Below are 27,509 nucleotides of genomic sequence, written 5' to 3' on the forward strand. Positions count from 1 at the left end.
ACATTTATGAAGACTGGTGTATGAGTATGCTGGCCTTATATAAAGTCTGGCTCCTTTTTTTCCAGGTGGATTTACTATGAGGCACATTCCTCTTAGTACCTAAACATAAATGCCCAAATAATAAGTCCAAAACGCACAGAAGAATATAAATCAAAACAAAAGATCCACAAGGATCATACAAAATGCAGGACAATCATAGAAAATTATAATTAGATTCTTTATTCAAACAGTTACATTTAAAATACACAACAATAATGAAATGAAAGCAATAAAAGACAGGGAAAAATGAAACTGAACCAAATACATAAATTGGCGAGGGGACATAAAAATGTGTTCTTATGAAATCATATATTGCACTTGCATACCAATTGATCAGGATTGCAATGACCGTGGCAATGCAGGCAGCCTCCAATACGCATTAAATATTGTACATATAGGTAATTAGCAACAAAAAATGGGTTTGTAAACCAACAGAGTCCTATTTGAAGCTACAGTTACTCAGTAAGGTAAATACACTGGTGAAAATCACCAACAAATAAAGTAGTATAAGATCTAGGAGGAAGCATGCATTGCAACAGGTCCCACTCACCCTACGCACGTTTCGCGTGGCTCGCTTTGTCAAGGGATCCCTTGACAAAGCGAGCCACGCGAAACGTGCGTAGGGTGAGTGGGTGAGTGGGACCTGTTGCAATGCATGCTTCCTCCTAGATCTTATACTACTTTATTTGTTGGTGATTTTCACCAGTGTATTTACCTTACTGAGTAACTGTAGCTTCAAATAGGACTCTGTTGGTTTACAAACCCATTTTTTGTTGCTAATTACCTATATGTACAATATTTAATGCGTATTGGAGGCTGCCTGCATTGCCACGGTCATTGCAATCCTGATCAATTGGTATGCAAGTGCAATATATGATTTCATAAGAACACATTTTTATGTCCCCTCGCCAATTTATGTATTTGGTTCAGTTTCATTTTTCCCTGTCTTTTATTGCTTTCATTTCATTATTGTTGTGTATTTTAAATGTAACTGTTTGAATAAAGAATCTAATTATAATTTTCTATGATTGTCCTGCATTTTGTATGATCCTTGTGGATCTTTTGTTTTGATTTACATTCCTCTTAGTATAGACAGCCGGTCCTGCACAACATTTCTGCATCTGCTTCCTGAGTGGGTGTAAATCATGATAAATTAGATGCAGATCCCTGTGCTCCCCCTGCCTACCCATCAGATGAATGGGGATATGGCAGGCGTGCACCAGAAGGGGTGAATCTGCACCTTCTCACCGGCATATGCCAGGGGAGCAGTGATAGTAAATACCCCCCCATAACATTCCTGCATTGCACTTTAAGGTTCTGATTTATTACCTCTTTACTGGCTGTTATTTATGCTCTGTTACTCATGGGGGAGAATCTGATATTTACAGTACATAGCTGGGAGCAGTCCTGGGATTTGCCATACTGGGCAATTCCCTTGATATCTGGTTTTGTGTTTTTATTTGTGTTTGTGTAATTATACTGATTTCTAAAAGTATTTATATTTACTTAATCTGTTATGGCCATTGTGCATATCGTCCTCTTCGGTTATATGTAGACATTGTATGGTATTACAACTCGTCTGTTCACTTTAATAGAACTAAGCTGCAATATGTATCGATGTATATATTTGTGCCCTGGAACCTTAACCAGGTTGTCCTAAATGGGCATATACTGTAGATATCACACACACACACCCATCCATAGGGGCACCCTCTAGTAGCCACAGCAGTTAACCTTTTTGTGGACTCAACCAAGTCATCTATAACCTCACTTCAATTCAGTAGCTGGGCCTGCAGTAAACAACTCTACATTGCATTCATATAGTTGTATACAGCCAAGAATAATACATCATATTAAAACTAACCCTGACAAGTCGAAAAGTTGTTTGAAAATGTTCTGATATGGTAAAGTTTCCCTGCTTTATCCCAGGTGTTACTTCCCCCCCCCCACCACCACCAGCTGTTTATGTAGTCTTTGACAATCCCTTTTCTCTACAGATCACAGCAGTTAGGGCCAGTTCACACTGAGCAAGTTTGTTGGAATTCCGTGGCAGAGATTTCCGCTGTGGAATCCCGCCGTGCTCAGTATGCTGCTGTAAGTGAATGGAGAGGGCGCCCGCTCATCCGCTGCTGCCGCCGCTCTCCGCTCGATGAACTAACATGTTCATTCTTTGAGCGGAGAGGGAGTGGACGAGCACGCACTCTCCCATTTGCTCAAAGCATGACAGAGCGCGGCGGGATTCCGCTGCGGAAAGCTCCGCTGCGTAATTGCGCCATGTTTGCTCAGTGTGAACTGGCCCTTAAGGTGGACATGATTGCTGCTGTCAGTCATTAACGGTGAGCATCACCTGATAGCAGCTGGTCTCAGAAGGGTTAAACAAATTGTGTTTTCTGTAGTAAATTACATTGTACCACTTCATCTTGTTGATAAAATAGAAAACTTTAATACAAACACACAATAAAATATTTTAATAGAAAACATAAATAGGCATTAGTCTCCCGCCTCATTCGAGTCTTCTAGTTTTTCAGTGAAGAGCTCACTGTGCTCTGTAGAACGTTCTTCTTTAGGGCTACATAAAGGCTCTTGTGGCTGGGTGTTGCTCTCAACTACTTTATCCACCACCTCCAACAAATCTGCATCAAAATCCTCAGGAATATCATCTGGATCTGTAGACTGAGATGGTGTAGCAGCCAGAGCTAAAATAGAAAAGAGAAAGTAAAGATTTGGTTTATATACATTGTTGCAGAACCCCCAACAAGGCAGAATCTGGCTGCCTACAATGCTGGCACAGTAATGTGGTGAAGACATCTTGTCAATGGTAGTGAAGTGGCAGCAAAGCACTACACCAGATTCTGAAGCAGAAGTTCTGTATATCACACCTATCTAAAAATATAACCCAGTAAAAGGTGATTTATGTGAAAATTATTATGTTAATTTGTTTTCTCTAAGACCCATTGGCATCACAACATATGGGGTATTATTGCCCCTGCGAGCCCCTGGGACGAAGGAATATTTAATGAAGCAATCAAAATAAATTTTATTCCCCTCCTCCAGGAAGTATAAATAGGCCCCGCCTCCCTGGATCATCAGTCAATTATAAAGAATAGTAACAACAGGGAGGGAGTCTTGTGATGCCAATGAGTCTTAGGGAAAACAAATTAACATAATTTTCACTTCCCTTACGTCCCATTGGCATCACAACATATGGGGAATTAGCAAGTACTGTCCCCATCGGGTGGGTTACTGATCACAGCAACATTAAGTACTGATTTTGCAAACATTGTTCTCGTAGAACAAATGGACTCCAACCTATAATGTTTTACAAATGTAGAGAGAGAAGACCAGGTGGCAGCCTGACAAATATCCTCAAGAGGCACAGAAGATCTTTCAGCCCAGCTGGAAGCCACCGCCCTGGTAGAATGTGCTTTAGTAAACTCAGGTGGAGTTAGATTGGCGGTAGTGTAACACAGAGAGATGGCATCGCAGATCCATCTGGATAAAGAGGGCTTAGACGCCTTCTTTCCTTAATTTTTTCGTCCTGTTTGCTGGGAAGAATAATCTTTTCGGAATACATCTACCCTGTCTAAATATATCCTGATAGATCTTACAACGTCTAGCAGAGAGAGGTCCAATTCTTCTTCAGAAGATGCTGCAGGTGAAAACACAGGTAAGACCACTGTTTGGTTTACATTAGCAAAAGAAGCCACTTTCGGCAGGAACCCCAGAAGAAATCTCAAAATGACCTTATCTTGAGAAAAGGTTACGTACGGTGGAGAAGATCCAAGGGCTTGGAGTTCTCCTACTCTTTTGGCGGAGGTGATAGCTAAAAGAAAGGCGACTTTAAGAGTAAGAAATTTGAGATCCGTTTCTTCCAGTGGTTCAAATGGAGGAAGACACAATTGTCTTAACACAAAGGATAGATCCCAAGTGTCTACTGATGATCCAGGGAGGCGGGCCTATTTATACTTCCTGGAGGAGGGGAATAAAATTTATTTTGATTGCTTCATTAAATATTCCTTCGTCCGAGGGGCTCGCAGGGGCAATAATACCCCATATGTTGTGATGCCAATGGGACGTAAGGGAAATGCTCATGCTGAAGACTATGCTCTATTGGTGGGCAGGATATTACAGAGCAGGACAAGTATACACTGGGAGGTAGAAAGCATCCATAAAGGCCTATGTGCTGGTCTTGTGATCTTTCCTACGTTACTGTTACCTGTCCATACTATATCTTCTACAGACCAGGCTTATCCCATGTCTGACAGCAATATGTGACTGTGCAGTGTTACCATCAACCATAACAATTCATGAAGCAGTTTGTGTGTAAGTTGTACCTTGACTGTCCGCTTGAGCCTGCATTTTCTGCATTCTCTTCTCCATAGCCAAGCGCCTGTTTCTTTCTATCCTCTGAAGCGTCTCCTCACTCAGTTCAACTACACTGGCTTGAGAAAGAGATGGAGGAGACGACTCTGGGAGCACAGAAAGTTCTTCAGAGGCAAAGTCCAGGCCATCCTCCTCCTTCTGTATAACAACTATAGAATAAAAAAAATATATATATCTTCTTGGTTAAATACGTAGTCACTAGCAAGACTAAAGCAACTCATGTACATGGGGAATATTATGGCTCTGTACAATCTACATGTTGTATGGAGCTTTAATGCGGCACCCAAAGGAGTCTATTGGCCCATATTTCTCTGTGTGCATAAAGTTAAAAGGGAAGCAGGTTAGAAGCATTTAATCTGCCGATATGTCCATATAATGCACAGGGTGCTGAGGATGAAGGCAGATTTCCTCTGCACTGTTTTGGTTTACTCTTTAGTTTAATCCATATGCTAATGAGGCAGTCTGCCTCACTGGGGGTGGGAACAACCACACAAAGCACCGATCCGCCCCTTCTAATAAATATTCATGCAGTGCTCTGCAGTGATGAGCGTCGGAGTGACTTCACTGCAGAGCGCTGCCCCAACATTCATCAGAAAAGGAGGGTTTACCGCCCGGGGGCAGATCAGTGCATCAGGGGTGGTAGTCCCATCCCCAGTGCGCCAAACCACCTAATTAGCATATGGATTAATCTACAAAATTGTGTCGAGGATTAAGGTAAAAAAAAAAAAAATTACTTTCATTCTCAGCACCCCATGCACAAAAGGGACATATCAGCAGGTGAGATGCTTTGGCAGGATAGCACCAGTACCAAGCAGCCTCAATGAAAATGACGTATTACTACAATTAACTTTTGGTGAAGTTACCCTGAAAAATTTCTTAGAGAGCTTACAGCTGCATAATTAACAAAAAAAATAAATAATGTGAACTTATATGAAAAAAAAAAAAAAACATTTAACATTTATTAAAAAAGTGACATTTTAAAGGAGAAGTCTGGTGAAAATTTTTATTAAAGTATTGTATTGCCCCCCAAAAGTTATACAAACCATCAATGTAAACTTATTACGGGAAATGCTTATAAAGTGCTTTTTTCCCTGCACTTACTACTGCATCAAGGCTTCACTTCCTGGATATAATGGTGATGTCACGACCCGACTCCCAGAGCTGTGCGGGCTGTGGCTGCTGGAGAGGATGATGGCAGGGGGATGCTCAGTGTCCCGCCAGTGCCCTGTGTCCCTCAGTGTCATCCTGCCATCATCCTCTCCAGCAGCCACAGCCAGCACAGCTCTGGGAGTCGGGTCGTGACATCACCATCTTATCCAGGAAGTAATATCACCATGTTATCCAGGAAGTGAAGCCTTGATGCAGAAGTGCAGGGAAAAAAGCATTTTATAAACATTTCCCATAATAAGTGTATATTGGTTATTTGTATAACTTTTGGGGTGCTATACAATACTTTAATAAAAAAATTTGCCAGACTTCTCCTTTAACTTTGAGGGTACGTACACACATACTGCAGTAAATTAAATACATAAGAATGTACCCTGACAAAGGGATTCAAAGAATAAGGGGCCTTCAGGTGTTCTGTGCACTGTCCAAAAATATTAATGGAAATCTGTATTTCCCACTGTTTCAGTACAGTAGTACGAAGATTAAGAAGATAAATTGTCCTTATTTACTGTGCATGGAACATGTGAATGCCCCCTAACCTGACAATCGCCATCCCTTTATGTGCACTGCAGTTCTGCCATGAGTGCTCCTGTGGTGTCACTGTAAACCAAATGTTTTCTACCTTTTAGTTATAAAAAAAACCTAAATCCTGTAATGAAGATATGGTTAAATTAGAATGCCAAAATGTATGGAGCCATCGCACAGGAAGCCTCACATCTTTATAAGTCCTGTCGGCAGGAACCATTATATTCTATGTGGCAGTCTGAAGTCACATTAAACTACTCATTAATGTAACACCGGGGTATCTGCCACATACAGTAAAAGATTTGACCAGTTTTAGAAACTACTATATTACTAAGTAAGTTGCAAACATAAAAAGTATCACAGTTATTAACCAAACATGGAAAATACCTTCTTCACTCAAAAAGTCTTCATGCACAATAGGGAGATCCATGCGTATTCTTTTTAAGCAAGTCTAGGGAAGGAAAAAAAAAAAGTTTGCGTTTTATACATTAAAGAGTCACTGTCGTATTTTTTTTTTTTTTGCAGAAATCAATAGTCCAGGCGATTTTAAGAAACTTTGTAATTGGGTTTATTAGCCAAATCTGCCATTATCTGCATGTAAAAAGCCTTTTCCCAGGTCCCCCCCCTCCTTCCTCTTTTTCATCCACTCTGAAAAATCTGAAAATTGTGACTTGTTGCAGGAGACGTCCCCTGTCTGTTCTAGGGAGAGGGGAGGGGGGAGGAGGAAGGAGGGAGTTAGCCGGCAGCAGAAAGCAGATAACAGAGGATTACAGGCACGGAGCTGGGTGACAGCTGTAATCTGAGCTCAGACAGGTCACTGGTGACTGTCACAGAAGAGATAAGGTGAGGGATTTGTAGATTAACTCTTTGTTGTCCTGTTTTGGTCTTTTCTTTAGCTCTCTCCATAGGAGAACAATGAAGACAGGGGGGAGAGCTTCAAACTGCTTTTTCATGATAAAAATGCATTTTTCGGATAATAAACCCAATTACAAAGTTTCTTAAAATCGCCTGGACTATTGATTTCTGCAAAAAAAAAATTCACGACAGTGACACTTTAAGAAATAAAAGTGCCACACAACATTTTAAAATGGTGTAACATAAAAGGGCCATCAAGGTTAACATTTAACTAATCTTTTGTTTTAGTAAATCATTTTTTTTAGGTAATTTAAGGGAATCTGTCACCACGTTCACCCTGCCTGGTCCACAAGTTATTATGGCGATCAGTGGTGGCTTCTGTCTCGCCTATCCACCTTGACCAATACCCAAGAAATGGAGAGATCTATGAATAAAGAGCAGATGGGGACCACCCTGATCATTTGTGGTACAGGGAGTGACGACAAGTTCCATTTAAAAAGTGTGCAACATATATACTGATCCAGAATTATTGAGCTGTCAAAGACAAAAATGTGTGCGATTTTGTCTCAGCAATTAATTACAGATCAAATTTTATTTTTCAAAATGGACTGTGATTGGTGGTTTTTAATCCAACTTTTGCAGATTGATAAATCTGGGCCACTGCGTTCAGTTTCTGGAACTTTCTAATTCACGTGAATGAGATTTGTCAAAATCAATGCATAACAATGTGCAAAAGCAATGCTCTTCAGATGTATGGAATGAGTTTTTTGTTAAAGAAGTTTCTGCAAAGAATCTGCTGTGTGCGCATACTCCTTTCAAAAAAGTGTCTGGGACCCACACCTATCTTTAGAAAGGGGGCCACATGGCCTGTCTGCGTCTGAAAACCACCAAGAAGGTAGTTCACACAGGCTCCATAACTCCCACAGACGTTAACAGGTCAATGACCATGGTCATTGCTGATCACTCTAAGTGCTGATCAGTCAAAGTGTCTAGATGAATTAAGCCAAAAAGAATTAATTAATTATGCAATATCACCATCTCCTGACCTGATCTTCTTCCATTCACAGGTATGAATTGGCTCCAACTATCAACTCCTACCCCCATTATCCATTGCATTGTTTAAATTTCATGGTATGAATTGGCTCCAACTATCAACTCCTACCCCCATTATCCATTGCATTGTTTAAATTTCATGGTATGAATTGGCTCCAACTATCAACTCCTACCCCCATTATCCATTGCATTGTTTAAATTTCATGGTATAAATTGGCTCCAACTATCAACTCCTACCCCCATTATCCATTGCATTGTTTAAATTTCATGGTATGAATTGGCTCCAACTATCAACTCCTACCCCCATTATCCATTGCATTGTTTAAATTTCATGGTATAAATTGGCTCCAACTATCAACTCCTACCCCCATTATCCATTGCATTGTTTAAATATCATGGTATGAATTGGCTCCAACTATCTACTCCTACCCCCATTATCCATTGCATTGTTTAAATTTCATGGTATGATATCTGGCTCTACTCTTCTCAGCATTGACTTTTATTGCCCTCTTTTCTAAGCAGTGAACCCAAACTGTTTGTTTACAATCTTCTCTCTATCAGTTACCCCTGCCCTCTTCCATCTCTTCCCCACCCACCCCATGTTTCACACCTGGTAGTACTTCTCAGCTAGTTATCTAACTATATAGTGAACTGCTCTGGTCATTCCTGACCATGGTCATTGCTGATCAGTCAAAGTGTCTAGATGAATTAAGCCAGAATTGGAACTGAAGGTAACTGCATTCCATATACTCCTCTGCTCTACAAAAATGTTCACCTTTGCTATCACTTTTGCTTCCCTAATACTCAAACTCTGCTCCAAACCCCCAACTCCTATATCAAGCAATAGTATATTTATCTCTTCTTCCCTTCTACCTGCTGATCTAACCCCCCCTGCTGTCTTTTTCCCATACAATAAACCATTTCTTCCCATTCCCTCCAAACATCCTCCCTCCCTCTCTTACTCACACCTGCTATCTCTATCTCTGCTCCTGCTTACTGCTGGAGACATTTCTCCTAACCCTGGTCCTCCAACCTTTACTAACAGCTTCTCTTCATCGGCCACCTACAGAAACCCTTTTAACCTGATTAAGATTCCCTGCATGCCAGACCCCATCTCCATTAACTGTGCTCTATGGAATTCTAGATCTGTCTGCAACAAACTCACTGAAACCCATGACTTATTCCTCAATAAATCGCTCAACCTGCTGGCTCTCACAGAAACATGGCTACAAGAGTCAGACACAGCCTCACCTGCTGCTCTGACCCATGGAGGTCTTCAATTTTCCCATACTCCTAGACCTGATAACAGACATGGTGGAGGAGTGGGTGTACTTCTCTCTCAGGACTGCACTTACCAGGTCATTCCCCCTGAGCCCTCCCTCTCATTCTCCTCTTTTGAGGTGCACACCATTAGACTCTTCCGGCCCTTTTCCCTGAGAGTCACAGTCATATATCGCCCCCCTGGTTCACAACGACGCTTTCTTGACCATTTTTCTACCTGGCTTCCTTACTTTCTATCTTCTGACATTCCCGCCCTCATCATGGGCGATTTTAATATCCCTATTGACAAACCACTTTCCCCATCGGCCTCTCAGTTTCTTTCCCTAACCTCCTCCCTTGGCCTCTCCCAGCATTCTGACTCTCCAACCCACAAGGGTGGGAATACCCTGGACCTTGTCTTCTCCAGACTTTGCCCAGTTTCTCGCCTTAATAACACTCATACCGGGCTCTCGGACCACAATCTTCTCTCCTTTTCAATCACTAATACTCATTCTCCTCCTGACACCCCAACCTTGGTCATGTACAGAAACTTACGTGCCATCAACAACCAACAACTTACAGACTCTGTACAGTCATCACTGCCTCCTATCTCTTCGCTCTCCTGTCCCAATCTGGCTGCCAAATGCTATCACGACACCCTCAAAACAACCCTTGACAAAATGGCACCCCTCACACCTCAATCAGCAAAACGCAGACGACCACAACCTTGGCACACACCTTCAACTCGTTTTCTTAGACGGTGTTCTAGGTGTGCTGAACGTTCGTGGAGGAAGTCTAAAACTGATGCAAACCTCCTACATTACAAATTTGTGCTTAGAAGCTACTACTCCGCTCTTCATTCTGCTAAACAATCTTACTTTACCTCTCTCATTTCTTCTCTATCCCATAACCCAAAACGTCTCTTTGATACCCTCAACTCCATCCTCAAACCCAAAGTTCAGACACCCGTAACTAACCTCGGTGCTGAAGACCTAGCATCCTACTTCAAGGAAAAGATAGATACCATCCGTCAGGAGATCACCTCCCAGTCCCAAAGAAGTGTTGATCCCATTCCCTCTTGTATTTCCTCCTCTTCCCTCTCAGTATTTGAACCTGTAACAGAGGAGGAAGTCTCCAGACTCCTCTCCTTCTCTCGTCCCACCACCTGCCCTAGTGACCCTATTCCCTCACACCTTGTCCAGTCTCTCTCTCCTGTTGTCACTACTTACCTTACTAAAATCTTCAACCTCTCCCTCTCCTCTGGCATCTTCCCCTCGGCTTTCAAACACTCCATTATCACTCCCTTACTGAAAAAACCCTCCCTAGACCCCTCCTGTGCAGCCAACTATCGACCTGTCTCTAATCTTCCTTTTATCTCCAAACTGTTAGAACGTCTGGTCTATTCCCGCCTAACCCGCTACCTCTCTGACAACTCTCTCCTTGACCCCCTTCAGTCCGGTTTCCGTCCTCACCACTCTACAGAAACTGCCCTTACTAAGGTCTCTAACGATCTCCTCACCGCCAAATCTAAAGGTGACCATTCACTTCTCATCCTCCTGGACCTATCTGCAGCTTTTGACACTGTAGACCACCAGCTCCTCCTCTCCACGCTCCGCTCTATCGGCCTCAAGGACTCTGCTCTTTCCTGGTTCTCCTCCTATCTCTCCGACCGCTCCTTTAGTGTATCACTTTCTGGCTCCACGTCATCTTCTCTCCCCCTTATAGTTGGGGTTCCTCAGGGATCAGTCCTGGGCCCTCTCCTTTTCTCACTTTACACTTTACCCATCGGACAAATCATCAGCAAGTTTGGTTTTCAGTACCATCTCTATGCTGATGATACCCAGCTATATACCTCCTCCCGTGATATCACCCCCGCACTTCTACAGAACACCAGTAACTGTCTGTCTGCCGTCTCCAACGCTATGTCCTCCCTATTCCTAAAACTAAACCTTTCTAAGACTGAGCTTCTTGTCTTCCCTCCCTCTGCTAAACACCCTCCACCTGACATTTCCATCTCTGTCTGTGGTGCGACCATAACCCCTACACAGCAAGCCCGCTGCCTTGGGGTTATGTTTGACTCAGATCTTTCCTTCACTCCTCACATTAAATCTCTTTCACGTTCCTGTAATCTGCATCTAAAAAACATCTCTAAAATCCGTCCCTTCCTTCCTGTCGAATCTGCTAAAACTCTCATTGTCGCTCTGATTCATTCCCGTCTTGACTACTGCAATTCCTTACTAATCGGCCTTCCTTCCTCTAAACTCTCCTCTCTCCAGTCCATTCTCAATACAGCGGCCAGGCTCATCCCCATGTCCAGCCGTTATACTGATGCCTCCCCCCTGTGCCAGTCACTACACTGGCTCCCTGTTAAACACAGGATACAATATAAAGTCCTCCTGCTCACCCACAAGGCTCTCCACAGTGCTGCACCTCCATACATCTCCTCCCTCATCTCTGTCTACCGCCCTACCCGTGCCCTACGCTCCTCTAATGACTTAAGATTAACATCCACCTTGATCCGCACCTCTCACTCCCGTCTCCAGGACTTCACCCGAGCTGCACCAGTTCTATGGAATGCATTACCTAAGACTGTCAGACTCACCACCAATACACAAAGCTTCAAACGTGCCCTCAAAACACATCTGTTCAAACAGGCTTACCAGGTTCCCTAATTTTGACTCAACCCTCCACCCCCCCTCCACACACACACACACACACACACACACACACACACACACACACACACCAAGCATTTAAGCACTTAGACCTGTGCATGCAGGCATTGGCTGGTGACAGGTTCACCCCCCCTTACCCGTACTGCCTTATTTATAAAGATGGCTGGACCATAAGAACAACGATGCACTTTGCCCCTCTGCCATTTTGTCTCGCACCCCCTCCTGATAGTATGTAAGCTCATGCATGCGAGCAGGGACCTCACTCCTCATGTATGGATAATTATATGTATCTCTGTAATGTCGATTTTTTGTCTATGTATGTACCTCCAGAATTGTAAAGTGCTGCGGAATCTGTTGGCACTATATAAATAAAAAATTATTATTATTATTATATGTAAACTGCGTAACAGGAAGTTTTGCTTTCTTTATGCTGCATCTATGACTTTTTAAAATAAAAAGTGTGAGGACCCACTGCATTTGTAATAATATTTTATGTGACTGTTGACTCTTAATAAATGTGGCAAAGCTGACACACAGATTTTTACATAAGAGCAGTGTAGTCAATCTACCTCACGGTGGAGCTTGCGGTCCCATTAACATCTATAGAACTAAACATTGTAAACCAGGACACGCACTTATCAAACATGTCCTGTGGCTTTGCCATTAGTGCTGGAAATGGGGGTCCCTCTTTAGGATCCATGAGAGTATACTGTGCTCCATCTTCACTCACCTGCACTTCCTTCTTATTCCCTAATGTTTCCAATCGATTGAGAAAGTCCTCAAACTGCAGCTTTGGAAAAAGCCTATGTGCCCAATTCTCCATCTGCCTGATGAGAACCTTCAGATCCTCTGCCTGTGGGACACAATTGAACAAACAAAATTATTTTTCTCAGCTGAAGTCCCATCCATCTCATTGCCCAAGCTGTGCAGCTGCTATGCTGCACAACATACTTTCTCATTAAAGCGACACTGTCCACACAAATCTGCCTCCCCAAACCACTTGTACTTCGGATAGCTGCTTTTAATTCATGATCTGTCCTGGGGTCCATTCGGCAGGTGATGCAGTTATTGTCCTAAAAACAATTTTTAAACTGGCAGCCCCGTGCCCAACGTCCGGGGCTTAGAATGTGTATGCATTAGGCTGGCACAACCTCTCTGTCCCTCCTCATCATTAGGAATGCTCCAGGCAGATTGTCTTCTATTCATCAGCTGTGTGAATACCGAACATGGGCTGGATTGTTAAGGTACCTGTGCAATGTTCAGACAGGAGAAAATGTTCTAGGGGCACTCCTAATGATGAAGAGGTTGGGGAGAAGGGACGGAGGGGTGGTGCAAAGTTAGGGCACAGATACTCTAAGCCCCGGCCATTGGGCATGGGGCTGCAAGTTTAAAAGTTGTTTTTTTAGGACAATAACTGCATCCCCTGCCGATTGGACCCCAGGACAGATCTTGGATTCAAAGCAGCTATCCGAAGGTACAAGTGGTTTGGGGGGCAGATTGTGGGTACAGAGTCACTTTAAAGTCACCCAGGGAAATCCTTTAAACCCTGAGGAAAAATAAAAATTGTATACTCACCTGCCCCTATCTGTTCTGACAATGCATGGTTTAGCTGCACAGCACATCCTGGTCGAAGTAAGAATGGCCATGTAAGGAATGTACATAAGTAGTGCTCGCAATTCTCAGACTACTACAAAGAAGACAGTGGTCCGTGCCGCAAATGCAAATCCGCACTATGACCCTTTTTTCCTTTCTTTTTTGGCACAGATCATGGCCCGTACACATGTATGGACATGTGCACAGGGCCATTGAAATACGTTGGTCCTATGTTCTGTCCACAATTGCAGACAGAATTAGACATAAGAAGGCGGCCTTAGGCCCAGATCAATGTATGGGTGTAAAACAAACTGGTGTAATAGCTACAAAGGAAGAAGAGTCTGACTGCGTTTAGTATGGACTGGAGACGGGAGTTTAGAGAAGGGAAGGCGCTTGTTTGCAGTGTCTTTACACGGTATAACTAATCAAGCAGCCATGTAAATACATTGCCTTCAATCCCACATCCCCTGTTTACACAGAGAGATGTGTGGCAGATAAAGAATGATTTATAGGGCTGCTCAAAAGATCAGCTGACAAGCTCCTTTTCCTTCACTGATCACCGACAGTTTTACACTGGCTGATTAGGTCGATTTGGTTCTCTGGAGCACTGTATGAATCTGCTGTGCAGCTCGTGGCACATATCAGCCACAGGAAAATCGGTACTGGAGAAAATTAAGTTGAATCCCCCCCATGTCTAGTCACCGTGCTCGGCGGGGATAACCAATACCAGGCCTCCCTGGTTGTCACTCTTCCCTGCCGAGCGCATTGACAGAGAGAGAGTGGTGACTAGACATGGGCAGGGAGCCGCCCAGATGACTACCTGCAGGGGGATTAAACTTAATTTTCTCCGGTATAAAGCTGCTGCTGCAGCTGCTGTCGTTACGTGCCGCGAGCTACACAGGAGCTTTATACAGCGCTCCAGGGACCTTTAATGAGGGCAGAGAAAACAGGAGCGGACCCAGGACTGATCCCTGAAGTACCCAACAGAAAGGGGCACAGCAGGAGAAATGGAGGCAGTAAATGATACACTAAAGAAGTGGTCTGAGGTTAGAGGAAAACCAGAAGAGAAAAGAATCCTTGAGACCAATAGAATGGAGCATACGGAAGAGGTGATCTATAGTACTGAACCCTGCAGAGTTATCCAAGAGGATCAGCAATGAGTAGCCGCCTTGAGATTTAAGATTGAGCTGGAAATTCACTGCAGATCCTGTATGTGTGAATGGACCCTAAATAAAATAATTGAGATTTTTTGTGAAGATGAATTGTGTAAAAAAACAATTTACCCTTAGGCCACATGTTGGGAGCAATTTCTGAACCCTATAAGGACCCCACCGTTCTAAAAGTAGTATACACAAATCACTTCCTCTCACTGGCATTTTTGGAGTAAAGAACATTTAGGTTACAAAATACATTACAGACTCACAAAATGTCACTGGGAGTCCCCAGACCACAGCTTACCTCATGCCCCTTGCCTTTGAATTTTGTGCCATCAAACAGAGTCCTTAAAGCAGGTAAGCCACGCTGTGATGTGAGCCTAGCCAGAGACATCAGAAGACACATTACTGGGTGTAGAGACAGAATTTTTTAAGCCATTTCAACTATTTTATCAAACAGCAACAGAGAAAATATATATATTAGTATTGGGATTTCTAGAGAACTGTCCTGTGTGCCCCTGACATTATGGTAGGACTGTGGCTGTAATACACAGTTGTAATCCTACAGGGATATGGGGAACTGCAGGTCCTGGTAGTTTAAAGGGGCACTCTGGCCAGGACCCCTTTTTACCTCCCCGACTCCAGTGCTGCCATCCGTCCCCCACCCCCTCCCCAGACATTGCTGAAAAAGGGGTTCCAGCCAGAGTATCCCTTTAATATCTAAAGGTAACCATACACCTTCAATAAATATGGGACAATCTCTTCTGATTTCCCGATATACATGATTATTCAGCATGGCATCAAATATGCTAATGAGGGCCTGGATCATGGGTCTCCAAACTGCAGCCCTCCAGCTGTTGCAAAACTACATTTCCTATCATGCCGGGACAGCCAATTGCAAAGCTTTAGCTGTCCAGGCATGATGGGAGTTGTGGTTTCGCAGCAGCTGGAGGGCCGTAGTTTGGAGACCTAAGGCCTGGATTGTAAAGCACAGCAGGTGTTATGCTTTATTAACCCTAATCCTATGGGCTGTCAAGAGGGGGGGGGGGGTGTCACCGCTTCTCAATTTTCAATGGGTTCACATTTTAATCTAGAACAGTCAATGTAACAGGTACAGTCAGAGGGAAACTGAACACCAACTAGGGGTTAGAAGACGACAAACAAGTGGAATCTGGGTGTAGCAGATGAAGCCCGCCTGTGTGACTACACACTTATTATAAATAACAGTAGGAAAGTGAAAATGATCTGTGTATTCAGCACATACCGCTGAGCATCTAGTTTAGGCTGTGGTCTCTTTACTGCCCGTCTGGCAGGCTTTGGCGCTTCTTCGGACTGTGTTTGTCCCATGTTCTTAGTCCAGTCATCTAGCAGGGAATAAATAAATAAAACGTTTTTTGCAAAAAAGCTAAAGCAAAATCTTATAAAATCGAACACAAACTAATCTGACACCAGTGTTTTCTTTAAAAAAAAAAAAAAAAGAAAAAAAAAGACAAAGCACATAAAATTAAAAGGCTATTTTTCAGAGCATAAATAGGGTAAGTGGAGGTGGGTCTTTTTTTTTTTTTTTTTTAATTTAAACAAACGCAATGGCAGAGTGTGTAAGATTTAAACTGGTCCACCAAACCCAATGTGAACCTAGACCAAGATGGATTCTGTAGCCCGGCTGGTGCAAAAAACAAACGTTCACTAATACAGGGTTATCTTTGCCATCTAGCAAATCAGTTACCACCCCATCTTTAGACTACAGCATTCATCTGCTTGATTTAGATAGCCGATACTGTTTTGTACTGGGAGAGTAAAGGGCCTTTTACATGGGTGGATTATCGTCCAGGAGCATTGCAAGAAACACCCCTGTGGCCGATAATAGGCCTGTGTAAAAGCACCAGCGATCAGCTGAGGACAGGCCATACAGGGACCTATCCTTGGCTGATCATGTCTTTGGAGCAGGGTTCAAAATTTGTCGTTGTTGGCCGACACATCTTCCTTGTAAACAGGGGATGTGTGGCTGATATGAATAAGGGGAAACTGACAGCACAGATATGTATATATTGTTGCTGTCATTTTCCAGATCACAAGCAGCAGTGTATACTTACCAGCCACACTGCTTGTGACCAGACACTCCAGTCCAGCTCCTGCCACTGCCTTCTCCGGAGTGATTGGCAGCCGGAGGAGGCAGGGGCTGTAGATACAGACGGTGGCAGGAGGACTGGAGAGCAGGATCCTGGATCACAATCAGTGCAGATGATAAGTATACACTGCTTGTTATCTGAACACGGACAGCAAGGATACATACATATCTGTGGTGTCAGGTCCCCTGGCAGCACGAAAGGATAGTTTGTGCAGCCCGGCCACTTGATTTGTTGTGCCATGTAGAGGCAACGCAAACAAGCGTCCGTTGCTGACTGTCATTCCTTTGTGGCCGACAAATCTTCTAATGTAAAAGGACCGTAAGAACAGTAGTGTATTATAGGTTTTCACCAGCTACCTCCATTAGCCAAGTCCTCGTTGTCACTTCCTCCTGCCCCAGGAGAGCGTGGTGGTGGTAAGGGAGGGAAACGTTCATCCTCTGTGTGGTCATAATCTGGCAGGTCAAAAAGGTCATTTGCCAGCGGATCCATCATCTTTGCAACAAATTCTACAATAGAAGAGACAATAAAGCTTTAAACATATTTAATTACACTAAAAAGTGCAGTTTACATGGGAACTAAATGGTCTCTATGCGCCCACACAGTCTGACCTTTCAGCACAAAGTTGAAAAAAAGATTGTGGACACAGCATGAGGACTCATATGACAGGGAAAGTGGGTCAGTCCGAGCTGGGTGGGAAGGAATATTGAGCCAGGGCTGTATCCTAGAAAAGCTGCTTCATGTGCAATATAAGTATATACATTGTCAGGGGAGTAAGAACACCGGCCATGCTCACTGTCACGATAAATAGTTTTAAGAAGAAGCAGACAAAACCAAGTGTTACTAGGGTTCCAGATCACCTGCTACTGCCATTTTACCCCTCATAGAAAGGCTTATCTTATGGTGCGTTTACAGAGAGATTTATCTGACAGATCTTTGAAGCCAAAGCCAGGAACAGACTTAACAGGGAGCAGGTCATAAAGGAAAGACTAAGGCCTTATTCACACGTTCAGTAATATTTTCTAGTCCTGAAACAACCCGCTAAAAATTACGGATTGGACATCCGTAGTATATTCGTTATTACGCAAGTCCGTTTTTACTACTGACTGCTTTATACAAGTTAATAAAGTTGAGTTGGTTAAAATTAATTGATTGATTTTCATCCGTTTCATTTACTGATAGTGTGAATAGCCCAAAAGACATGAATGTGCACTAACTCGGATACGGAAATACGGATCCGTAAATTACAGGACGTGTGAATAAGGCCTAAGATTTCTCCTTTTTTCAAATCCATTCCCAGCTTTGGCTTAAAAAAAAAAATCTGTCAGATAATTCTCTGTGTAAACGCATCATTGCCTGACCGTGCGTCAGGTATAACAGGATACATTTTTCTTAAAAAGTTGTAAACCAAGTTAAAAAATTAAGTAAAAAATAAGCATTATTCAGCACCCACATCCTCCACTACTCACTGGGCCCCCAATGATTTCCAATTCCTGGCCCCCCATTTAGACACAAAAGTAAAGAAAGGGCAGGCGCCCTATCATATCATTGGCTGCAGTGGTGACTGGCTGGGTGGGCCGGGCCTCCTCCTCTACATCTCCTGCGACAAGACATCGGAGATCATTGTTTATTTTTTTCCTTAGTCTGCCACTTTTTAATAAAAAAAATTTTTTGTGCAGGTACAAGATCATATAAGACACCTCTATGTCCTTAGACAACTGATGTAAGACACCGAAGGCAAACATTGCAATTCAATCCCATGGCAGCAGACAGATTTAGGTCTTGCGGGATCTCTAGAAAAGCCTTTAGGACTTATCACACACATCCCTTCTTATTTTAGCTATCTAAAGAGGCCACAGCGCTCCTGCCTTAGATGGTCTCATTTCAGTTTTGGACTGAATTGCAGCATGAAACTAGTAATAGATTTTCCTTATAACATGTCTAAATAAAGCCAAATAGTTTTAATAGATCATTTAGGATTCCTGATCGAGCCTGGTGTATATTTGTCCACCATAAAGCCTGGATCTCATTACCCTTATGTTACATGAGAAATTCAGCAATGAGCAGATGACGAATGTGCAGAACACCACAGTGCATGATGTTCCCAATACTGCAGAAACAGGAGGATTACACAGCTCAGCCAGAACAGGATTATTCACCATAGATAATGGTGCACAAAGTAACAAGCTTCTTACCATGTGCTAGAACCTATACTGACAATGTGTCTACCTATGTATTGCATCTAACACCCTCATAAGTGCTACAGACTCACAATGCAGTATGCCCTATCCCTGGCACTTCACCATGCCTTCCCACTGTCAATATAGTTTTAGGCACATTTGGGGGGGGGGGGGGGGGCGGGGGAAATACACAAACTATAACACATTGAGGAAAAAATATGAGAAATGGGTATGTGAACACTGTGTAAACACTACAGATATTCACTCTATTCTTTAAATCATTAGACACAACATCAAATCCACAGTGCTGGGTGCAGATTTTACAAACTGTAGATATCCTTATGTGAAACCTAAAGCAGATATGTGTGTGAACGCCCCCTCATCACTGACCATCCTGCACTCCACAGAACTCTATATTATATGGATGCGGAGCCTTCTTCTGATCTCAGTACCATTCTAGTCTATGGGACAAAAATGTCATAATATACATTCAAGGGGTATTACCATCTGAAGAGTAATGGCTCATTGCTGGGGGGGTTTGAGTCTGACTACCAGGATTATCACTGATACAGAGAACAGACACAGCGCTACCCTAGTAATGAATGGTGTGCACTGATGTCCTGCACACAATTCATTCTCTACGGAGCTGACTACCTTTGCTAAGCACTTACAAATGGCCTCCTGGAGTAATGTACAGCAGGTCTACAACGAAAATAACAGATACCTGCAGATTTTAGAGGGTGTCCTGATGTAGTAAAGACAATTTTAATTGAGTTTAAAGTGTGTGTGTGTGTGTGTCTGCATCCAACTTCTCCAGCCGTGAGGAATCATATGCTGAGGGCTCGGGTTGAGAGAACACTGCTGAAGCCAAACAGTGTGACAGGTCCGATCATATCTAGTAAGCGCCCAAGTCCCCCTGACACTCCTATCCACCAATGCATGGCAGCTTTGTGTCTATGCACAATACTAATACAAAGCAGTCGGTGACTGGTGGGGGGTGGGTAATGCTCCAATGAACCCTACTGACTGGCGCCAACCCACAACGTATCGAAGTGCAAAACTGCATCGGGGTCCTGGATTTCTGTGGCAGGTTTGCAGTTAGCTACATCATGGAGTCTCTTATCAGAATGAGTGATGTGAATGATTCCCAGCTGTAGGGATCAGGGTCTGGGGTTTGTAATGTGGAGGTGTGATTGTAATAGGGCCAAATGAAAGCTGTGTCTAATGGTGCCTTTACACAGAGATTTAACTGACAGATTTTTGAAGCCAAAGCCTATAAACAGGGAACAAGTCAAGGAAAGACAGATTTCTCCTCTTTTCAAATCCATCCCTGGCTTTGGCTCCAAAAACCTCTCAGATAAATCTCTCTGGGTAAAAGCAGCCTTACAATGCAAAAACTCCCCCTATACAGGCAGCACAGCATGGTACTGGGATGTATACACCAGTGCAACCCCCCCATAGGTCTCCAGCTGTTCAGTACTACGACCCCCACTATGTCCTGACAGCTGAGGACTGGAGATCACTGGTGGAAGCCTTCAGGGATCCAGAGCAGGACTAATAGAGAGGGAGGACATATACTGTGCACCCACCACTAGTACACATCACTACTATGTATTCTATGTAGCCTAAGCATGCTGGGATCCATAGTTCTACAGCTGTAGATAGTAACACTGCATTGACCTGTAACCAGTGCTGCTGTACAACAACACAGCCTATGTACTATGTATAACTACAACATCTAGCAAGCATATATAGCGGCCTCCCCCACACACCGGGCACCGCCGCCCGCCTATATACCTGTAATAACCGTGCCCGACAGTACAGCCTCCCCGGCATCGGCAGCACCGTACAATAAAGCGCGCCTTCCGGGTAAGTGACGTCACGGCAAGTGGGAGGAGCTACTGTGGACTGCCTCGTCTGTTACCAAGCAACGGGCTCCAGGTTGCATTCTAAAAGGAGCAGGGATTGTAATACAGAAAACTTTATTGTTCATGGACAAATAGCATTTACCACATCGTGTACAGTGTATGCGGTCTGTGCCCTTACATTATAATGGGAGCATAGAAGAGGCATAGTTATGCTTGTTAGTGAAATCTCTAAAAGTGACCAAAAATGCTCTTCCTCCAACCACCCTCAGAGCATTGTCAGTTTCGCGCCATATGAGGTCGCTAGCCAAACAATCACCTTGAGGGTGGGTTCACACAGAGGAATTCCGACGCCTGTACGCGCGCATGGCCTTTCCGCCGGCCCCATAGACACCATTCTATGGGCCAGCTGATTCCGCATTCCGCCAAAAGAATTGACACATGAGTTGGATCCAAATAATACAATAAATGTATGTAAGGGGTAATCCTTTGCATAGCCCTCAAACTGATAAAAAGTGCTCCCCATTGAAGCAGCCATGGCTTCATTCATTCTCCATGAGGGTTCTGAACATTGTCAAATTTTAGTTGACAGATAGTGTTGATGTCATAGTAGAGGCCGATGAAGAGGAGTGGCTTAGTGTGTTTCAAGGGGTTATCCAGCGAAAATCTTTTTCTTTTAAATCAACTGGTTTCAGAAAGTTTTATAGATTTGTTATTGACTTCTATTTAAAAAGCTCGAGTCTTTCAGTACTTATCGTCTGCTGTATGTCCTGCAGGAAGTAGTGTATTCTTTTCAGTCTGACACAGTGCTCTCTGCTGACATCTCTGTCATAGGCAGGAATTGTCCAGAGCAGCAACAAATCACTATAGAAAATCTCTTCTATTCTGGAGGGATACTACCTACTAAAGGGGGTAGGGGATGACTACCTACTTGGGGAGCGGTAGGGGGGGGCTACCTGCACCTTGGGGAGTCCTAACCTCTATATGGGAGGCACAGAGGAGTCCAACTTCTCTATGGATGCACTGAGGGGGCCTAGTTACTATATGAAGGCGCAGAAGGGTATAATTAAGGGGACACAGAGGGATCATAGATGTACAGAGAAAACCTAACTACTAATCAGAGGCACTGAGGGGCCTAACTACTATGTGGTGGCACTGAGGTGCCTAATGACTATATGGTAGCCCAGAGGGGGCCTAAATACTATATGAATGCACAGACAGGGCCTATCTTTCAATATGAAGGCACAAGGGACCTGAATACTACAGATTCTGCAGAGACAAGTTGTCACCAGAAGAAAGCTTTATGATGGCCAGGCCAGATGTAAAAAAAAAAATAGGAAATGTGAACAACTCCAATTAGAGAAGACATGTCCTGTGAGTCACTGGATATAACTGCAGTGTAATGACTTATAGAATGAGCAGAGCCTGTGTACGATTGGTAACTACCTCAATATGGGTCAGTGTATAGAGAAATACTGGTGTTATAGACAGTGAGTGTGGACCCGCTCTGCTACTCAACCAGTCTGGCTTTGGCCCACACCAGGGAGCAGAATCTAATTGCCCTCTAAGTCTTCACCCTTTATCATGGTCCAGAATGCAGAAGCTGGACTTCTGCAGCTAGACGACACCAGATAGCTCTACCGTTGTGGTCCCAGTGAGAACAGCAGCAAACACCTTTGCTTGGAATGCACAAATGCAACAACGCTTAAGCAGTGACGTGTAGGTGAAGTTAGTTTACATAGGAGCAGTAGGCTCCAGATTGGCAGAAGGTACCAGCAGGCAGAGACAAGCTGCTTTGGTAAATCCAGAGTAGGGATAGTCCGAACCAAGTTCGGTTTGGGTTCGTACGAACCCGAACTCTCGGTAATGATTCCCGCTGTCTGCCCGCTCCGTGCAGCGGGCGGATCCAGCGGGAGGACCGCCTAGAAAACTGGGATACAGCCATAGCCATAGGCTGTATCCCAATTTTCCAAGCGGTCCTCCTGCTCTATCCGCCTGCTCCACGGAGCGGGCAGACAGCGGGAATCTGATGCCGAGCGTTTGGGTTCGGACCATCCCTAATCCAGAGCATGTGGCCACATGTACACCCTAGTGGCAAAAGGTGTCACTGCAGCAGGGACTAGAAGGTGGAAGATGCCGAAACACACAAAAGGGAGTAGGCCCAGTATCAGCACAGAGCTGATGGTAAGTAACAGATAGCTGCCAGTTGATACTACAACAGGTCTTTGTATAGTGTTTTTTTTTTTAGTAATGTTATGGTGGTAGTATGATAAGTTTCTAATATGCTGGTATTATTGGTTATATTGGTCTTTGTTTACTGCATTTGGTCAGTAACAGTGTGAAGGTATGGTGATAATATGATAGCTATATGTATGTTTTTTTCTTATATACCCTATTAGTGCTGTGCTGGGGTCACTACCACACAGTAAGCCTTCATAGACTATGTATTCTGATCTTCCCCAAAGCATACCGTGTATAATGCACCTATGACCCTCCAACTACAACTACATCTATAGCTGCAGATCTTCACTACAAGCTAGGAGTTGAAGCTGCAGTATTCAGAATATGCTGGGATCTGAACTTCTTTGATAGTCTTCAACACTGCAGAAAGATTTATTGATGGACCTTTAGGGCTGATAGTTATAAACCACAGATTGCAGCCACCAGAAACCTCTACACAACCATCATTTCACCTTTTTTATGTTATTGCCATTTATTAAAGGATTGTTCTTTAAGAAACTACAACTCTCCGTATAACCTAAGGGCCCTATTCCACCGGACGATTATCGTTCAGATTATCGTTAAATCGTTCGACTCTAAACGCTAATCGTCCGATTGAAATGCAGTTAAATATTAACTACCGAACGAGAAATCGTTGATCGCTTTTAGAGATGAGCGAACCTGGAGCATGCTCGAGTCGATCCGAACCCGAACTTTCGGCATTTGATTAGCGGTGGCTGCTGAACTTGGATAAAGCCCTAAGGCTATGTGGAAAACATGGATATAGTCATTGGCTGTATCCATGTTTTCCAGACAACCTTAGAGCTTTATCCAAGTTCAGCAGCCCCAGCTAATCAAATACCGAATGTTCGGGTTCGGATCGCCTCGAACCTGAACCCGGTTCTCTCATCTCTAATCGCTTTATAAAGGCCCTATTCCACAGAACGATTATCGTTCATAAACTTGCTCCAACGACCGCTCGTTAACAATCACTAAACAATTTTTTTTAGCGAACGATATCACATAACACGTGGGAAAGTGAACGATATATGTAGTGTAACGATTATTTTGTGGTTGTTACATGGTCGTTTAAAACGTTCGCCAGGGTGATCATGGCCATACGACACACCTATGTACTTTTTTTAAACTTTTTTACGAATGACTGAAAGATTTCTAATTTTACGAACCAATTAGCGAATTATCTTTCAAAGACCAACAATTTTTTTTCGACATGCTGAAAAACAATTTTGAACGACAATATAACGATTTCACCTTTGTCGTTCGCTCGTTTACACCTCTTCCACGAAGCGATTATTGTTAACGAGCGGTTGTTGGAGCGAGTTTCTGAACGATAATCGTTCCGTGGAATAGGGCCTTAAGACCTGAAGCTATTTTTATTGTTGCTCGTTCGCAAAACGTTCGCATTGAATAAAACGTTGTTCGCAGTAGATACGAACGCAATAGCGAAGAAAAAACGATCGCAAATACGATCATAAGTAACGATTATCGTTCCATGCAAATGAGTAAACGTTTTCAGGTCTTTCACAATAGCGGTCGTTTGAGATCGTTAATCAGGAACGATTATGCGAACGATAATCGTCCGGTGGAATAGGGCCTTAAGAGTTGTAATTTGACTAAAAGATTGTTATTCACAATTGAGTCATGGACCCAGATACTGTACAGTTGAAACCAGGATGGGACCGGGTCATTGTGTTTTTTTACTGGTCCTTTATTAATGGACCCCAAGGATCATTTTTACAGGTCGGACCCTAGTACCCCAGTCTAACACTGATTACATGTGGACACTATAGACAGATACCATATTACCTTAGAATATTGCCATGAATTGATCAATTTGACTTGGTTGGATTTGAACAATTGGATAGTAAACTATGCTTAGGCCTCATTTTTCAAATTTCCTTCTAAAATACAATTCCTTGTTGTAATCGGTATCTACCCATTCTCTTCTTGTAGCCTAGTTATTGTTGCTTAGTTGCCTGATAATACCATGTCTTTTCTTATATAATAACAACTAAAATGAGAAAACACCAGAAAAATTGTCAAAAAAACAGGAAAACTGCTGTGCAAAATTTGTGTCCCAGGGATGCCTACTGATTAGTGATGTCACCATACCAGAATTTTGAGTTCGATACCGATACTAACTTTTTTATTTCGATACTCAATACCAGTTCGATACTTAGTAAAGTATAAAAAAACAAAACAAAATACAGTGGTAGAAATATAATACCCCTGCACTATTACAGTGATACCAATTTTTGGACTATTTTTATTTTATTGTTTTAAAAATAAAGTTAGTGATATCTGTCTAAGGCAGCTCTGCTGCATCAGCTATCACGAAGACAGCTCTGCTGCATCAGCTATCACTAAGACAGCTCTGCTACTTCCGATATCACTAAGACAGCTCTGCTACATCAGCTATCACTAAGACAGCTCTGCTGCATCCGCTATCACAAAGACAGCTCTGCTGCATCCACTATCACTAAGACAGCTCTGCTACATCCGATATCACTAAGACAGCTCTGCTACATCAGCTATCACTAAGACAGCTCTGCTGCATCAGCTATCACTAAGACAGCTCTGCTGCATCAGCTATCACTAAGACAGCTCTGCTACATCAGCTATCACTAAGACAGCTCTGCTGCATCAGCTATCACTAAGACAGCTCTGCTACATCAGATAACACTAAGACAGCTCTGCTACATCAGATAACACTAAGACAGCTCTGCTACATCAGATACCTTGACTGCCCACACAGCTGCTATCTGCACCAATCACCAAAATTGCTGAGGAAGAGGAGGTCACACAGGATCGCACACAGACTATAGCCAGAGCAAGGCCGACCCCCCCCCCCCCCCCTTGTCACCCCCCACATCACTGATGTCTGCTCCTCACAGCCCCGTCCCCTCCCCCACCTGCCAGCCGGCTCTATCCTCACATGTGCTGCACATCCACCCGCCTCCTCCGTCCTCCTCTCTGGGACCTCCTGATCTCAGTCTTGTCTCCCCACCCGCCTCCTCCGTCCTCCTCTCCAGGACCTCCTGCTCTCAGTCTTGTCTCCCCACCCGCCTCCTCCGTCCTCCTCTCCGGGACCTCCTGCTCTCAGTCTTCTCTCCCCACCCGCCTCCTCCGTCCTCCTCTCCGGGACCTCCTGCTCTCAGTCTTGTCTCCCCACCCGCCTCCTCCGTCCTCCTCTCCGGGACCTCCTGCTCTCAGTCTTGTCTCCCCAGCCGCCTCCTCCGTCCTCCTCTCCGGGACCTCCCGCTCTCAGTCTTGTCTCCCCACCCGCCTCCTCCGTCCTCCTCTCCGGGACCTCCTGCTCTCAGTCTTGTCTCCCCAGCCGCCTCCTCCGTCCTCCTCTCCGGGACCTCCTGCTCTCAGTCTTCTCTCCCCAGCCGCCTCCTCCGTCCTCCTCTCCGGGACCTCCCGGTCTCAGTCTTCTCTCCCCAGCCGCCCAGACCTCTGTGCAGCTCCGGCTCCGCTGCATAAATCATTTCCCTGATAACAGAGTCTGGCCGAGCCGGACTCTATTATCAGAGAGACAACGGCAGCGGGGGTCTGCTACACACAGTAGCCACCCCTGCTGCATACGGAGTGGTTAGATGCCGTTGTCAGTGTGACAGCCGCATCTACACAAGTGCCGGCTATTTGAAAATGGCGCCGCTGGGAGCGGAGGGAGAGCTGCGCAGCGGAGGAGACCGCAGGGGGCAGGGAGAGGCATACAGAGAACACGGCCGGCGCTCAGATAGCCGCCGGCCGTGTTCTCTGCACTGTACTTTATGCACTGCACTATTATGCAGTGTAACATGAAGTATCGATACCAGGAAATCCTGGTATTGAATCGTTTTTATGCCCGAAATATCGATAGTAGTATCGATATTTCGGTTCATCGTGCATCCCTACTACTGATCTGAGTCTTCTCTGGGCCAGACGGTCTGTTGGAAGCACTTTTGCACCCTCTAGTGGCATAGAAAGAGAAGTGGCACAGAATATTTTAACATAAAAATCCAGAATGTAAAAGGTTATTCAAACCAAGACCAGTAAGGGCTGTAAATTATATGATTTATCTAATCTTTTGTTGTACTTAATCCATCTCCAGGTGTGACAAATATACTGTTAGGCTGTGTTCACTTGTTGCTGAATTTTCTGGAGTAATGTGAATGGTGTTCGCGATTGTGAATTTTATGAATCAAACAAATGCTTGGTTGAACTAGTTTCTCTTGGTTGAACTTATATATTCCATCCAACATTAGAAACATAATGTTTTAATCTAAATTACTAAAATAACATTCTAGTTGTCAGAAATCTAGCTGCCACTTCAATGATTCTTCCTGTTTTTTTCTTTTCTTCTGGTCCCTTTTATCAGTAATCCATTCCATAAGTACCAGAGCCCAAT

The 27,509-nt window shown here is 43.8% G+C and overlaps 1 protein-coding gene and 1 non-coding gene across 2 annotated transcripts; both read right to left on the reverse strand.

Annotated features, from left to right (window-relative positions):
- Positions 1-2,457: 2,457 nt before the first annotated feature.
- TIPIN (TIMELESS interacting protein) lies at positions 2,458-20,911 on the reverse strand. The gene is made up of 8 exons (XM_069985874.1): positions 20,808-20,911; positions 17,190-17,339; positions 15,969-16,068; positions 15,009-15,084; positions 12,688-12,810; positions 6,502-6,565; positions 4,374-4,571; positions 2,458-2,735 (listed from the first exon to the last, which is right to left on the reverse strand). Exons 2-8 carry the CDS (start codon positions 17,323-17,325, stop codon positions 2,530-2,532), a joined length of 903 nt encoding a protein of 300 aa, XP_069841975.1. The 5' UTR covers positions 17,326-17,339; positions 20,808-20,911; the 3' UTR covers positions 2,458-2,529.
- LOC138781844 (small Cajal body-specific RNA 14) lies at positions 6,273-6,402 on the reverse strand. The gene has a single exon (XR_011361562.1). It is a non-coding gene; the product is annotated as a small Cajal body-specific RNA 14 (non-coding RNA).
- Positions 20,912-27,509: the final 6,598 nt, after the last annotated feature.

Source organism: Dendropsophus ebraccatus, chromosome 1, assembly GCF_027789765.1.
Source record: "Dendropsophus ebraccatus isolate aDenEbr1 chromosome 1, aDenEbr1.pat, whole genome shotgun sequence".
Taxonomy (NCBI): domain Eukaryota; kingdom Metazoa; phylum Chordata; class Amphibia; order Anura; family Hylidae; genus Dendropsophus; species Dendropsophus ebraccatus.